The 16,961-nt window shown below is 38.2% G+C and overlaps 1 protein-coding gene across 1 annotated transcript in view; it reads right to left on the bottom strand.

Annotated features, from left to right (window-relative positions):
• Window positions 1–1,248: 1,248 nt before the first annotated feature.
• The window catches only part of LOC100538974 (periodic tryptophan protein 2 homolog), an 18,718-nt gene continuing 3,005 nt past the window's right edge, over window positions 1,249–16,961 (bottom strand). The window contains exons 2-16 of the mRNA XM_010724494.3: window positions 16,547–16,764; window positions 15,280–15,423; window positions 13,939–14,009; window positions 12,967–13,103; window positions 11,719–11,867; window positions 10,932–11,079; window positions 9,294–9,444; window positions 8,766–8,946; window positions 7,711–7,858; window positions 6,500–6,608; window positions 6,007–6,072; window positions 5,437–5,655; window positions 3,989–4,139; window positions 2,982–3,056; window positions 1,249–2,810 (exon numbers count right to left, since the gene is read on the bottom strand). Coding sequence (XP_010722796.1) covers window positions 2,651–2,810; window positions 2,982–3,056; window positions 3,989–4,139; window positions 5,437–5,655; window positions 6,007–6,072; window positions 6,500–6,608; window positions 7,711–7,858; window positions 8,766–8,946; window positions 9,294–9,444; window positions 10,932–11,079; window positions 11,719–11,867; window positions 12,967–13,103; window positions 13,939–14,009; window positions 15,280–15,423; window positions 16,547–16,764 — 2,127 coding nt within the window. The 3' untranslated portion in view covers window positions 1,249–2,650. The remainder of the gene's footprint in view (window positions 2,811–2,981; window positions 3,057–3,988; window positions 4,140–5,436; window positions 5,656–6,006; window positions 6,073–6,499; window positions 6,609–7,710; window positions 7,859–8,765; window positions 8,947–9,293; window positions 9,445–10,931; window positions 11,080–11,718; window positions 11,868–12,966; window positions 13,104–13,938; window positions 14,010–15,279; window positions 15,424–16,546; window positions 16,765–16,961) is intronic.

The following is a 16,961-nucleotide window of genomic DNA, read 5'->3' as shown; positions in this document are numbered from 1 at the left end:
GGCCGCGAGGGGCGGGCCAGGCCGGGAGGCCGCTGAGCCCTCGGCTGGGGTGTTGGAGGCGCCCTCTAGGGGCGAGGAGGGCCATGGCTAAGTATTCATGAGGGAAGGCGAACAGCGGGCATGCGAAGTTCCATCGCAGAGATATAGATATATCTATCTATCTATCTATCTATCTATCTATAGGACTGACTGGTGTGTATCTATCACCTATTTGCTACAACTAAAGCAGTGCTTGCAGCCAAGACCAAGTGAAGATCATCACACCTCTCAGCAAGGCCTGAAGCTGTTGCAGAAGAGCAATGGGCTGCCCAGGGAGGTGGTGGAGTCCCTGTCCCTGGAGGTGTTTGAGAGCCATGTGGATGTGGCACTGAGGGCCGTGGGCCGTGGGCATGGTGTGATGGGCTGGTGGCTGGACTGGGTTATCCTAGAGGTCTTTCCAACTGTAATGATTCAATGAGCAGTGCTGTATCCTTTTCCCCAGTTTCCCCGTGGTGTACCACAATCAGTTTTGACAATGCTACTAAGTGTTTCTCACAACACTCCTGTTGAAGTAAACATCTGTACAGGATCAGATCAAATTAAACCACACCTGCAATCTTGCATCTTGGCTTCAAGTGGCAACAGAAGGTAAGGAAATGACACTGCTTCAAGGCCTAGCCCACTCCACAGAGGGCTTGTGTCCAACTTGCACGTTTTGCTAACAGGCACAAGGATTAGGCCAAAGTTGGACCTACCAGACTTAACATTCAGTCTCTAGTATTTTCCAATGTGTCTTTCCTTATCAAGAGGGAGAATTTTTATCTATCATGTGCATCATGGAATGTATCTTGATAATCTAAGAGCTTGCTGCAGCTCAAGCAAAGTGACAATTGTGAATGGAACACATCCTTTTGTGTAAGAACAGATGCTACTCCACCTCTCCCACTTCCTCTCAAGGCTCTTGCATTTTGTAGAGAATACTTTTGTGAAATTTTTATCTTTAACATTTTGAACATGAAGAATATACCCCAAGCCACATCTCTAAGTTGCTCTGAAGGGCCAGATTTTCTCCAGGTATGTGTTTCTTAATATTGCAAACCCAAAAGACTATTAAAAATGTAGGGATCAAGTTAGCTTGCTTAATGAACAGCGAACTCCTCTTCTACATAACACAAGCTAGTGTCATGACACCTCCAAAGTAATTAGAGCTATGGGTTGTACAGTTTACAAGAACATGGTCCTTAAAAAACAAACAAAAAACAACACAAGTCTGACAATAAGATGTGCATATGAAAACCAGTAAATTGAGTTAAGAAGTAACAATCACAATCATGTTATCTGACACATAGTATGTTCTCTGGGTTAGCTTAAACACAGGGATTTACACAGATCCCAAGATGAATTTTTCCCTTCTTTCTATGCTACTTCCTTCCTACATACATCTATGCCTCTCTTCTGTGTAACTTACTTTCTGCCATGGTGGGGAAAGGAGGCAGAGGAGTGGAAGAGAATGAGAAGCAATTCCAAATCCCAACACAAAACCACAAAGCAGCTTCAACAAGTGTCTCTCCAGTCCAGCAACTCCCTTCACTGCCCCGAGACCCTGAAACATTGTCATGATCATGAAAAAAAACATGAGGCAAGGGAGCACCAGCAACTGAAAAAAATTCTCAACAAAGATTCCATAAAGAAAGAAAAAAATAATTAAAAAAAAAAATCAAAACATTTGGTATGCTTCATTTAAGTAGTGACTGTATATTAGTTTTACATATTGAAATCTTAGAACTGACTGTACATGTCTGGTGTATATTTTGGACTTAGTTTTCTCTGCAGCACTTTTCTATATCACACCTCTTTTCCAAGAGTAGAAAAAGACCATAAAAGTAATCCAGAAGAACAGAATACACTGAAAACAAAATCAATCCTGGCTCATTGTTATTATTTGCTGCACCTTAAACCAAAGCCCTTTCAACATATGGCTTGAAAACAACAAAAATATGGATATAGTTCTTTGCATTCAGAACCTCAATGTCATTATTAGCCAATTCCCATGCCAATGCCTAAAAACAAGGAAAACAGAAGTTTCCAATTTTCATGTTAATAAACAATGATTGGAAGTTACATAACCAAGAAAACCAGGTCCACTTATTCCTAACAGCGCTCCAATAATATGTATGTATTAAAACAAACAAACAAAAAAACAAAAAAAAAAACAAAAAAAATTGAGAGCAATAAGCAGCCCTCCCACTAAGAATGACATAAAAACAGAGGTAAAAGGAGTCCATCACAAAGTATGACAAGGCCACATTAAAATTAAATCTCAATACTTAATCTATACACAATGTGTTTTTAATAAAGAATGCATTTCTTCCAGTCATACTTCTAACTTCACAAATAAAAACATGTTTTTATCTTACCTGAAATTAAGAACAATTAAAAAAACTAAGAAATCAGTGCTGTCAAGCAACCAGTCATTGGTGTTATGGACAGAGGCTACACAAAGCACAGATGGCATTTCCTATCCTAAATTTCTCCCACTCTGTAACCCACATGCAAGCCCACTCGACACTGTTAACAAGAGCTAAATTATGCCACTATGAGGGCCACTCAGTCCCAGTGAATACCACTGCATAAATTTACATTGTCTTAGATTTTCTCCCATGAAAAATAACTAGGAACTGAAATTGTCGCTATGAACTTCTTGCATAAGATAATCACTGTCTGAAGACTCCAAGTCGTCTTCATCTACTGATGTTTCTGCCACACGCTTCACGCCCCGCTGTTGTGAAATGGCCAATGCATATTTGATATTGTAGATATTCCATTCGCAGCTGTAAAAATAAGAACATGTTAGAAACAAGATCATGTTTTTTCTCCTAAAGCATAAGCATCTCTAAAAGAAGAGGGTCTTGAAACTTCTAATGCTACACTATCGTCCTTCAAATTACTCTACAGTGCAGTGAAGGGTTTTGATTTAGACTTTAAAATATAGCAATACATACAGCTTGGATACATCTTCAAAGTGACGCTGGATGCTTTTCTGAAGAAACTGAATCATGGGGAGCAGCTTCTGCGACCTTAAATGGAGAAAACGTACAACTTGCATTGTAATTTATATTTATGTATAAAAATCAAGTACTTTTCTATATTCTCAAAACTTTAACAAACATACGTGTCATTGTCTAATTTAACATTAGACAAACAAAAGCATTTTGCTTTCGATTGTGCCAAGAATGATTATATTTAAATACAAATAATCTACTGCCAACCAGTTTCTAACTTCAAGCTGCGGCATGAAGAACTAAATTCCGCTTGCTGCAGTGACAACAATTTCTTCACAATAACTTACTTTCCAAAAAACAGCCAGCTTGTTTTAAACTCCCTACTTCTACTTTAACAGAAACAAAGAAAATTTGATCTGGCCATTTCAGCCACTCAACCATTAATATTAATGTTGAGGTAAGCCATGAGTTACACGGTGCACTATTACTTTAACCTCCAGGACTCTATTTCAGATGGCTGGCTTTTACCCGGTTTTATTCCAAGAAGTCTATGAACTCTATACTAAGAGAAGGTTGAATACAATTCACAGGGCAAGCCCACGTAGTTTTGAAGAACTTGGTAAGAAATCAAAGCACTTCCTAAAAAGTCAATAGTGCATGCTGTAATCACAAGCAAACTCTATAAAAAAGTGCAGTCAATACAAGCTTGTTATCCTTCAGTTGTATTTAATGTACATAATCATTTTTAAAGAATCCCAAAATCCTAGTGGTGCTTTTGAAATCTTCATGCATTTATAGACTAAGCAAGATATGGAAAGTTTTACCTACAGTATTTGAAAAATGCTTTTATCCCCACAAATGCAACCCAGTTCTCATACACACTCGTTAGTAGAGAAGCTGTAAAAATCAAGTTGTTTCAATTCCTATGTATGCATCTATCAGTTCAGTCCTGAACTGAAAGGAGTTTTAAAATCCTTATCAGCTTTTTCCTTTTCACAGCAGCTCACCTTGTTTTTAATTTCTGTCCATGCAGCATGAGCAACTTATGAGCCCAAATAAGATAGAACTCTAAATGACAAGATATCTCAAAGGCAGAGGCCAGAAACTCCAACACTTTTTCCACGTACAGATCTGGGAGCGATGAGCAGACAACATCAACTGTGCGAAGAGGAAACAAACAAAACAAAAATACACAGACATTAGTGTTGAATTACTATTTGGAATAACAAGAAAGAGACCACAGGAAGGGATGTGGGGAAGCAGAAGAGAGAACATGGTCTTGGCAACTATTCAATGTTCAATACTCTACTTTAGGGCACAGTACCAACACCTCTCAGCAAGCCTTTCCTTTTGAGCCTTCCAATCACTACTGGATTTAAAAACAAGAATTTAACTCTCCTCCTACCCAAGATGTGCAATAATATTTTTCCCCCTAACAGGATACTCCCCCCACCGTCTCTTCTTCAGAACTTTTACCTGTCTCCTTCTCTCCTTAAGTCATCTTAACTACAGTCTTGTTGCTCCTGACTTTATAGTTCTTGTAGAGCTAAGTGGAACTAGGAAGGTGTAATATCGAAGCAATAAAGGATGCTTGAAAAGATCCAGAGCTGCCTGCTCACAGAGGAAGTACCTGTATGCTGTTAGCAATTGGTCACTATGAAGCAGCACAATCTTCAGAACAACGATGACCTCATTATATACAATTATTTCTCATAATAACAAACTTTTACTCTCTGCAGCCACTCGAATATTATGTGAAACTGTTGAAGTCAATCTATCTTTCTGTTAAAGAAACAGTCCCACATTCCTTCTGTTAACAGTGGATTTCAACAACCTAAATTTCCACGCTTCACCCTCTTCTCAGCATCTCCTCAGCTGTTGTGTACTCTGGCCCTCTAATAGTTTTCCAATTCCTCCTCCTGGACTCTCCAGAACAACAATATCTGTTTTGCATGAGATAGTACAAAACTGGACACCATGCTCCTAACACAGTCTCACAAGTGCTGAACAGAGGAGACTCATCACTTTCCTCAAGCTGCTGACTACATTCTTGACAGTACAGCCCAGACATCATCTGATTCTCTTCATCACACAGGCACACTGCTAAGTCACGTTAAAGGTGGTAAGTCCTTCTAACAACAGTTGCTTTATCTACATGGATGCAAAACTTGGCATAAATCTGGACCTGATCAAAGTCCATGTTCTAAAGTCACTAGATAACCAAACAGACTGCTAAAATTGTAACAAGTTAACGCCAGGAACTTTTTTTTTTTCTGAACAGAAGATCATCCTTTCTTTCCTAGTCTTTAGCAACTGTAAAAAGACTGAAGTCTTTGAAAGTTCTTTTTTTTTTTCCCCTTTCTGGGAAACTTTACCCTTTATGCTTCACTTTATTTGGCTTAAACATCTCTGCTTACAAAATTACAATTACAAATTTCACAGAAGATCCACGTACCTTCATTACCAGGTATGGCTTCTATAACCTCCTGAATTAACTTCTTTTCATTTAGCTTAAGGGCCATGACAATAGCCATAGTGTATTCTTTCTGATGCAGTTTTTTGCGTATATTGCTGGGTGTAACATCAATGTCCAGCTCAAAAGGATCAAAAATTAACCCAGCATCCAGCGAATAGATAAGAAGACCCTCGGTGGTGGTAGCTGCCCAGCTTCGTCCTAGAAAAGGAAGTAAGACTTTTTAAGAACAAAGCTAGGTTTTCTAGGATGCAAGCACAACAATAATAACAAACAGATGATGCTCTGCTGCTTACAACATGTATGACAGAAAACAGTGCATCACTGGTGGACCCATCAGCAGTGGCACTGCTTGTGAAGAATACCAGCTGAATGCAATACATACTTAAGCTTCCTAATTATCCACTGAGTAAGAGATGGGACTGTTAACCCAGCAGCACTGCATAACACCTAGAAAGACTATCTCCAAAGGCATTTGCACTCCTTCGCTCTTCTACTCATCTGTTTCATACAGAAGGAAAAGAAATAAATCATACACTCATCAATACTTGCCTGTAGGAGAGAATCGCAGGCAAGTTACTCTTATTTCTGGTTTGAAGTGTCGAGAACTCATGTCACCTAAAAGAGAAGTTGAAAATTGATTTAATATAGCCTCCAAAAGTTCATGGTCTGCCTATCAATGATAACAGCATAATTAGAATTAGGCTGGACAGTGTGGAACATGTCAAAACTTGGCAGTTAAAAGATATGGTCTCTGCACAAGAGATCATAAAACAAGCTAAACAAAGTGGCGGGACTGAATTTTGCTGCGCCATTTGAAAGATCAGAGGCAAAGCAAGGAACTGGAAAATAAAAATGGGTCTCACAAGTTTTTCCAGATAGCATTGAATGTGGTACATGTGTAATAAACCTTTGAAGCTCCAGACAGTTCAAACATACTACAAAAACTGAGCTGAACAGTTCAAAGCCTTCATATCTGGCATCTACTTTAGGAATAAAGATTTTGATCCTCGCAAAGACAAGACAGCAAGGTCAAAAGCCATACCTGTTTTTACTCCAGGAAGAGGAATAGCAACACCATCTTCATCTCCAGTGCCTTCATCTATCAGAGCCATGCTGCCAAATTCAGTCATTTTTCTCCGATCTAAGTATTCCTATAAAGACATAGAAGTTCCATTCACTGCACAATCTCCTCTCCAACACCTGTATTAACTGAAAACATCCCATAACATTCAAGAATTTAGTGATTATTTCTTTGTATCTTTGGAATAAAGTTCCTCCAAAATCATGGAGAAAACTGGCTAGTACAGAATAGTGGGCAACTGTATGCAACCATGTATCAGAATCAAGATGCTTCATTCTTATGGCCATAGAGTAAGAAACCTCAGACTGTGGCTTTACATTATTACAATGTTATTATACCTAAAGGTGCACAATTTCCTCAAAGAAAGTCCTGCTTTTCCTCCCCTTCTACAATCTCACTGTGCTAAAATTAATGCCTGGTATAGTCAGTTACTGAAGTTCTGCTTTAGGATGCTCCTCTCCCTCAATTTTTGCATACCTCCTCGATTCTTTTCCAGTTGGCTCACTCCTGGTATTCTTTCATACTATGTGTAAAGCCATGCTGGCACAATAAGGGGCAGAGAACAGAAATGAAAACTGCTTCACAAACCATTGTTTGTGTCAGGAAACACACGTGGAACCACAGCCAAATACAGCTTGACGTAAACACTAGAGCAATCATTATTCCTCCAGGTGAAGGGATATTAAGAAGTCTTACTGGAATTTTTTTCTTTCAATAGTTTTCATCATTTACTTTACTTTCAAAGGAACTTAACTTTACATTTGGCACTATTTAGAAACAGCGTCTGTAAAATACAGTGATACTTTCCTGTGTCCACCCTAAATTCCTTCATTTCTTTGCTAAGACAAGAAACTGACACAAGAAGATCAGCTTAGTACAAAATATCAGTCATCAAAATCTTCATTAATTTTAAGTTAACTGGCTAACTATGCATAAAAGAATTTTGCTTGTTAACACAAACACATTGTAATTCAGAAAGATTCTAAGGAGCTAAATTTCAGGAAACAATTTTGTTTTCTAAGAAATAACTTCTCTTTACATCTGCTGCACAAAGCAAGGAAAACAAATCCACAATTATCAAAACACTCAGGGATCCTATTTAAATTAGGTTACATCCAAAAATCAAAGCTTGGGTGCAATATGGGGTGAAACTAACCACTACAGCCACATACCTCCATTGCATCTAAAGAAAAGTTGCACGAGATCTCAAATTTTTTCATAAGAATCTGTTCTTTGACATTATAAATACAGACAAATTTTGACAGTCCACCTGCCAAAATGGACTGTCCATCTGCTGAGTAACACAGAGTGGTAAAAGATCTGGTAAAAAAATAAAAAAGAAAGAAAAAACTGTTAATTTTACTGCCATTTGGAGCCAAAAGACACAACTGCAGCATGAAGATACAGAAATCATTCAATTGTAAAAGTAGTAAAGGTCTTCATTCACATGTTAACACATTTTACCACAATCAAATACTTTCGTTGCTTTACTATGTACGAATCACAAGCAAATTAAAACTTCAAGCTTTTTCAAGTACGTCAATATGTCTGATGCCCTGCTGCAACTCTGCAAATGAGCTTTCAGTTACACTCTGCGAGACACTAAGAATAGTGAGAAGAGAGAAAAAACACCAAGGTATGCAGAGAAAGAAGGTAGCTGAGCTCACCACCAAAAAATACGTTTGTAAAAAATGTTATTTAGATTTGAGGGGAAGCAACAGGAAGGAAAGAGGTTTGAGTAGCAATGGAAAAAGAGAGGAATGAAACACAAGATGTCTGTATTAGAGTATTTGAAAGCAAATAAATTCGAGTTGCCTTTAAAAATTATTTCACATACATAGTAACTTGTAACAATCCCACAGCATATTTACATTATTTAAAAAAAAATTATCTACCTACGATGTAGGAAATGTTCACATAACATCCATTTTAAAGACCCATCTCATTTGTTAAGTGAGAAACTTATGACAATATTACGCTGGAAACACAAACTTGTGAAAGAGAACAGATGATCAGAGTGATGCTCATCAGATGGTCGACACAATAAAAAAAGGTACATCCAGATGTCAACACCAGAAATCTTTTAAAATCCAGAGTCAGAATCAAAACAGTTGAAAAGTAGATGCACTCTGAAATCTTCATGTAAAAAATAAGTGGAAGAAAAACCCAACTCTAAAGCAAATGCCAGCACAGCACGCTCTTTTCAACTGCTATCTCGTTTACTTACTTCCCCTTGGCTGATTGTTTGGCAGTAATTTTATCGAGCTCCTTCCTTCCCATTTGAAGGTCATGTCTTCCCTCAATTGAGCCAACTTGGACTGCATTTTCATGATCCCAAAATGTTATCTGTCCATTCAAAGAAGCAACTGCAAGCTCCTTGCCATCAGGGCGGAAAGCAACAACAAGTACTGCAAAGAATTCAATTAACGGTTAAAATGCAGCTTGAACTTTTTCTAGGAAAAGATCGTATGTTTATCTAAGAAAAAAATATCCTTATTTTTCAAGCATGTCATCTCAACTACCACAAGCAGCTAATGATTAACAAGTATCACAGTATTTCTTCTCTGGACAACATACGTATGTTTAGCTAACCATATAGCTAGAGCTGGTAACCTATAAAAAGAATTTCTTGCACTGCAGAGAATTAGTCAACCTTTTGTTTCCATTATTAAGAAAAAAACATCTGCATTTGACAGACAGTTGTATCATTTCTAATAATGTTTTTATACTTGATAGAATATGAGGTAGAGATTACCATCAGAGTTCAACATTAACGTCTCCTTAGTTCTCCAGCTGTCTAACATATCCCATAACTTGACAGTTTTATCCCAAGAGCCACTAGCGAGAACACACTTCATTGGGTTAAAGGACAAACTGCTGATGGGGCCCTCGTGACCAGATAAGACCTAATAAAAGAAAAGATAACATGGAAGTAGGTAAGAGAAACTGAAGTTCATACGGTGTGCATTCAATAAACTATCAATGCAGCAATAAAACTACCCCTAACTTGTCCATACACAAGGTAACTTTTGGACATGAAGGATGATACATACCACTGATTCTCAACTTCTAATTTAAACAAGTTGAAAAGAAAATTGCTGAAGTGCTACCACTGCACAGGTATCTATAACCACTCTCATGCATGCACATAGTCTTCATAGAGATGAAGACTTAGGAATAGTCTTCTCTCCCTGCCTTATTATCAGAAGGGCAACACTAAAGAACTGTGAGCAAAGAGTAACAAGTATTTTTCAAGCACGGAGCTCCCACTCCTCTCAACAGAAATAATATCCTGACAGATGAAAAACTGAACATGAGTCAGCAGTGTGTTGTTGCAGCTCAGAAGGCAAATGGTATCCTGGGATCCATCAGAAGAGGGGTGGCCAGCAGGGACAGGAAGGTGATTGACCTCTCTACTCTGCTCTTGTGAGGCCCCATCTGGAGTACTGCGTCCAAGTGTGGAGCCTCCAGTACATGAAAGACAGAGGACTTTTGGAGATGGTCCAGAGGAGGGTCACAAAGATGATCAGGGGGCTGGAGCACCTCCCATATGAAGACAGGCTGAGGGAGCTGAGCTTCTTCAGACTGGAGAAGAGAAGGGTGAGGGATGACCTCATTGCAGCCTTTTAGTACCTAAAGGGAGCCTATAAACAGGAGGGGAATCAACTCTTTGAAAGGGTAGATAACAGCAGGACAAGGAGAAATGGTTTTAAGTTGAGGAAGATTTAGGTTGGATGTCAGGGGGAAGAGGTGAGGCGCTGGCACAGGCTGCCCAGAGAGGCTGTGGATGCCCCGTCCCTGGAGGTGTTCAAGGCCAGGTTGGATGGGGTCCTGGACAGCCTGGTCTACTATTAAATGGGGAGGTTGGTGGCCCTGCATGTGGCAGGGGGGTTGGAGATTCATGATCCTTGAAGTCCCTTCCAACCTCGGTCATTCTGTGATTCAACATGTACACCAAATTAAATACATGAATTGTTGAATTCATCTGATTTGCCATCAGATGTACAATGCTAAAGAACTGAAAATAGCAAATGACAGCATCTCTCCATAATTAACTGTACCCTGCAAAGAGTAATTTCAAACTAGCAGCAAGACACTGGAGATTGAAATTGTTAGTTTTCCCACCCTCCAAATTAAATAACAGTACAAAAGGAATTCATGCCCCTACTTTGCACCAACGAAATCTTTCCTGCAATCTGTACTGATCTTATAATAGCACCTACACTTTCTTAATTTCCTTGAGAAAATATGTAGAAAAGAACAATTCTGAACAACTAGTTGAGTGAAAACTCTTTTTCCCCAGTGCGGTAGCACAGTAATACTTCAGCAATATTTGTGTTACTTCAGCAACTAGAAAGAGCTCATTACTCAAATATTCATTGTGGGTACTTACATCCAACAGCCTCCCACTCTGCATTGACCAGATGAATATTTCAAAGGAATCCTGGGAACCAGCTGACACAATCTCACCACTGGAGTCCACAGCCAAACAAGAGAACTGACTTGGTCGTGGAGAAGTAAAGGTACGGAAATTGCGGTACCTGTTGTAAACGTGAAAACAAATTGAAAAACCATTTCAAGTAGATCTAAAAATACATTTCACACTGATTTATTTTTATTTTTATTTTTAAAGTCAAACGAACTCCTTTTCAGGTCTCTTAAACTATGTACAGAAAAATATATTCTTTGCCTAAAAAGAGATGCCTTGGTATGATTCCAGGACTCAAAAAAATATTACTGGTTTTGTAGAAGAAATACCCCAAAATACTCAGAGGATTTTTCTTCTATAGCACAGCGTACATCCATTCTCTAGACAACACAGGTTTGCTTACACATCCAGTTTTGTACACAGTTGTACTGTAATGACTCAATCACTATAACTACAACAAACATAATTATATAGGTGAATACTTCTTACTGTGGAAGCAGAGAATGCCCTTACCAGGTTTTCAGCTTCTCGGAGCAAAGTTCCTCCAGAATTTTGTTCACAGAAACTGGATAGAGTGACAGGATTTCTAATTACTATCTAAGTTTGAATCAAAGGCTGAACTAATAAAAGCACTAAAACCAATTAAGTGGTACTCATAGTTTTGCAACTTGTTCCTGAAACCATCAATCATCAGTTTGTTGCATTTTGGGTGGGGGAAAAAAAGACAACTAAATAATATACAAAAAGTTACCTGTGCAGATCAAAGGCCCGCACTGTTCCATCCAGGGAAGCACTCAAAATGACATAACCATTGGAAGTAAAAGTTACAGCAGTTACGCCACTGCTATGGTCTGTAAAAGTGACAAAACAAAAACTGCTTGAAGTGTTCCACACCTTCACCTGCAAGAGAGATCAGAAAAGCCTTCCTGGAATCTCCACCATCAGTTCAGAAGGAATATATAAGGAAACAGAAGAGTAAAGAAAAGTTAGCTCTAAAACTCTCTAACAGCATAAGGGATGTACAATACAGTTGGAAGAAATTGCGCAAATGAGGCAGAGCTACAACTTGTCACTAGACCTCTAAAGGCAAATAAACACAGAAATTAAGTGGAGACAAAACATTTTTGAAATAAAGTTAAAATTTCAAGGAAAACCTCAATCAACATCTCAGACTCTTAAACTTCAACCGGCCAACTTCAAGCACCAAATTCAAAGCCAACTGCGAGCCCTTTCAAAAAGCTACAGCTGAAAGGCTATTTCAAATTTCCCACAAACAGAAAACTTAGAAGTTCAGCTATCTGCAGTCAGAGATTTATAGGGTTTGATTGATTTTAAATATGAATGGTAGAAACTATGAAGTGGCAAGTCTTTTCTTTTTCCCCATCAAAACTTGTGATGAACAGAAGATGCCATCTTCACCACATTTAAGAACCAAGAGATTTTGGGATTACTCTACAAAACATCCTTTCTCCTCAAAAATACTTTTAACACTTTAAAATTATCTGTCCGCCTAGGCTTCCATCTCAATACAAGTTATTTATGAGATTTTTTCTTTTAAATAGCAAACTTCTGCAATGGTACATTGCAGGATAAAATCAGCTTGGGAATTATGTTTTTATAAGTAATTTGAAATAAAGTCTGCATTGAAACTAATTATCTGGTTGATTGAAATTCATTCATCTCAATATATCAAGGAACCAGCATAGATAAATATAAACTAACATCTGATGAATTAGATCTTTTTGTGCTTATGGTGACTGCAGAGCAACAACAACAACAAGCTGCTAAAAAGCTTAAGTGATACTATTTGCAGAGGATACCAACCACAAATCAAAACATATATTATGCAGAGATAGATCAAAACTTGTAAGAAAATCAGGGACAGAAAAATATATGAATCAATTACAGTAACACAGCTTTCTGCACACAATGGAAATCCAAGGCGTTTACAACTTTTTTGAAACTTAAGTTCATAATTCAGTAATCTTGTATCACTCACTTTCCCATCCTCTCCTCCAGTTACTATGTATTGCCCATCTGGAGAATAAGCCAATGAAACCATGCTGTTGAAATGGCCCTGCTGCTTCAGCACGTAGGACTCGCTCTGCCATTCCCACACCAGGAGCTGACCCAAACCTGTGAACACATAAGGACTGACTGGAATTATGAATCCAACGATGGAACCTGCTAATGCACACCAAAAAAAAAACAACCACATACTTGCATCTACCAATCAAAGAATAAAAAACTTGATGCAAACAGGTTGTATTATGTCTCTGTGTTGATTCTAATACAAGTCATTTTCATTTCAGAAGTTCAAAGGTCAATTTCCTTAACAACCAGAATCTGCCACTTGGCTTAATATCCTCAGCACTACAACAGTGCTATTAATAGTTATTGTAACAAATGGATGGATGTTGATAAACAGTCAAAAATCAGAAATATGCTAGAAAAGAACTCTATTTTCCTGTTTATGTCAATTCATTTGTCCATTTTGCAATTTCATCTTTAAGATACCTTAGTCACCTTACTGGCAATTGACCTTATTAACTGCTCACTGCAATGAATAACCAAGGTAGCTTGGAGCTTTCCAATCCTCCACTTCTCAACATCATGGGCTGCAAAGGAGATGACAACATCCTACCTTTTAATTTTTTCACTAGATGAACTGGTAAGAAAAGCAGGACTGCATAAAGATATAAACTTAGTTACCATGCTAACCATTGGGTATGTATGAATGTATGAACATTCAGCTTACTTTGTAGAACGCCACGTGTCAGAAGTGGCTGTGCACGAGAGACTGAAGCCCCAAAAAAGAGTGTACTATGTCTATCCAGACACTATGAAGATGAGTCTGTACATTATTAACAACATTTCAACATTTGGAATCAGTAAGGGCAGGAGGAATTTGGCTTTGTTTGCCACAGCATTCCTCATTTTTCCATGAACACATATTGAACATTTTACAAACCTGAACATCCAAAAGCAATCCAGTCACCAGTAGAGTTGATAGAAATAGAAGCTATCCTTTGGTCTGAAATACTAAAGAAAGAAAATTACCCAATAAACAAACCTCCATTTGCAAGCCTTATGAGATAAATCTTGAAACTCCTGAGAAACTAGAATTTATTTCCTCTGTTCAAGCAAGACCTTTGAATACTTGACTGATTTTTATGTATTACTGTAACATTAAAAGCAGCATTCAAATGTTCCTATACTATACTCGGGAACATCAAACAGATACCTCCTTTTTCACAACGAAGACAAGAGTATCCATATCCCAAACAAAGATACGCTTGTCAGTAACAGAGCAGACCTTCCCAAATTCAAGAAAACAAAAAACTGGATTCTTTTGAATTATACAAGGAAACTACACATTCTATTGCTAGGCTCATACAACAATAGGAAAAAAAAATACATGTTTTTCTCCAACCTAGGTACAATGCATAGATAATTTTCAATACATGGATTTTTTTTTTTACTTTTCTTTTTTTCTATTAGCTTTATTTGCTACAAAGAAACTAACAATAGAAAATTCAAAGCATTGTAGGAATCTATGGCCAACAACTACTATTTCGGAGGTTTCTCATTCAGAGCTCACTTTTCTGTAATGAATTATATAATAGAACTGTTTAGTATTTATTATCATAGTATCATTTAGATTGAAAATGAACTTTAATAGACACCAGCACTATTAATCCCATCACTAAAGCATACCCTTAAGCACAACGTCCACGCATCTGGTTACTTCCAGGGATGGGAACTCCACCACATTCCTAGGCAGCTCATTCCAATGCCTAACCACCTTTTCTGTGAAGAAATTCCTCATGATATCCAATCTAAATCTCCCATGGAACAATTTGAGGCCATTTCCTCACATCCTATTACTTGTCACCTAGGAGACCAACTTCTTCCTCACTGCAGCCACCTTTCAGGTGGTTATAGACTAACAAGGTTCCTCTCAGTCTCTATTTCTCTAGACTAAACTGTCCCAGTTCCTCCAGCCACTCCTCATACATCATCTTCCAGTCCCTTTACCAGCTTTGCTACTTTTCTCTGAACATTTTTCAGCAATTCAGTATCCTTCCTCTAGTGAGGGGCCTAAAACTGAACACAAGTTTACCTATGATTCTGCCTTTCCAGAAATTACAACACTAAATCGATGCTCCTGTGTAAGATTTCTGTGCTCCAATATTAATCCATTACTAGTAAATACAGTGTCTTCTCAAGCAAAGAAACAAAAGCAAAACAAAAAACCAACAGCCCTCACTCCCAAACCAACCAACCACAACCATTAACCCCTATATCTCACCTCAAGGAATGTATCAGATTGAAATCCGGAAGCTCGTGGAGGTGAAAGATTCCAGAAGCAAAACCAGTGACCAACAGGTGTGTTTTCTTGTGATAAGCTGCAGATGTCAGGTTATTAAAATCTCCTTCCTTATTGAAAAAATACCTGCGCAAAGAAATGAGAGAAGCAAAGAGTGTAAAAGAAAAGAATACTCTCATAACTCCATTTCAATATAGGTTGAGTATTTCAACATCATCCTATGACAAACCTCAAAAGCACTAGTTCTGGAAATTTATTATATGTGTATTTCCTATAGTTCATGAAAAGCTAATTCTCTTCCCTTTTCTCTTCCTGAATGTCTACAGCTGCTACTGTAGTCTTCCTATCAGAAGTGACAACATGCAACAAAAGGGACAAAAGTTAAGCTCAGAGGAATTGCACTGTGCATTTACCTCTGATCATCACAGGTGGCTTTCACAAATTCACTGGTTATCCTACTGTGTGTGAGCCTCCTACTTAGACAATAGTCGTGAGTACCACATGCCTAGTGAAGAAGGTTTTCCCCATTTCTTTGCAGGTATAACTCCTACTGGAATTAAGAATATAAGCACCCCATGATGCACTGAACATTACTCAAACGTTCAAACTCCTTTGTTGCCTACAAATGATGCTCCACAGAGGCCAAGTTCAACAGTCAGGAGTAGGACGCTTTCATACACTCCCTTTACAATCAGAGAAACTGGGAAGAGAAGCCTGATGTCCAGAGCTCTTAGTTACTCCTCCTGGAATCCCTCTCTCTCTATCTCTCTCTCACCTACTGACTAGTTTCGTTATAAACACTGTGCTCCTTTCAGCAAAGCTAAATGCAACAACTATCTTAAGACCAGATTACTGTTTGTTAAATATCTCTCATTTGATGTGGACAGACAGGGAGATAGTACAGAAAGGCATCTCCAAGTAGTTTACCAAAGAGGCTGATGAGCTATTTTACCTAACACTGCTATCGCATCACCTCTTCAAGTCAGGCAATCTTGCAATACCTCACAGCCTCTAGACTTAACTAAAGGACACCGTATCGACAATCTTATGCTGACTTATTATTCTGAATGTGAAGGTATCACCTTTTATACAAACAAGTGTTGTCCTGAAAACTATTTATTACGGGATTTATGATAAATTTCTAAACCTTGAGCAGTTTTACATTACTCTGAGTAATAAATGGTGAAAAAAGCCCAACATAGTAAACTTCCACAAAAACTCTGCCTATGGATAAATAAAAATCACTTACTTTGCCACACGTGTATATTTAACCTTCTCTCTTCTCTCCTGTTCATTTGGATTGGCTTTTCCATGAATTTCTTCACCCTTGTGTTCTTCAAGAAATCCATCATCATCTTTTACGTTTTTCTTTTGCCTAGCTTCTTTAGGGGGCATAGGCTTCAGACCATCAAGCTCTGTGTCACACTGCCACACACAGAGAGCTCCGTCCCGGCTAACTGTGTATAGCTAGAACAGAAACAAAGCCATATTTTTATCACATAATAGACTTCTTTGAAAGCTCTTACCTTGTTTTAATGACTACATAATTGCAGAAGGGACAGGGAGCCTACACTCTGACATTATATTTTACTTAGGCAATTTTATTACCATCTGGGATTACAGCTAATTAATCCTTTCATAATTAAAGCTGTAACTTTTTTTGG

The sequence above is a fragment of the Meleagris gallopavo genome, chromosome 1, assembly GCF_000146605.3.
Source record: "Meleagris gallopavo isolate NT-WF06-2002-E0010 breed Aviagen turkey brand Nicholas breeding stock chromosome 1, Turkey_5.1, whole genome shotgun sequence".
In the NCBI taxonomy this organism is placed as follows: domain Eukaryota; kingdom Metazoa; phylum Chordata; class Aves; order Galliformes; family Phasianidae; genus Meleagris; species Meleagris gallopavo.
The sequence above is the reverse complement of the archived record's forward strand: the minus strand, read 5'-3'. Positions and strand labels throughout refer to the sequence as shown.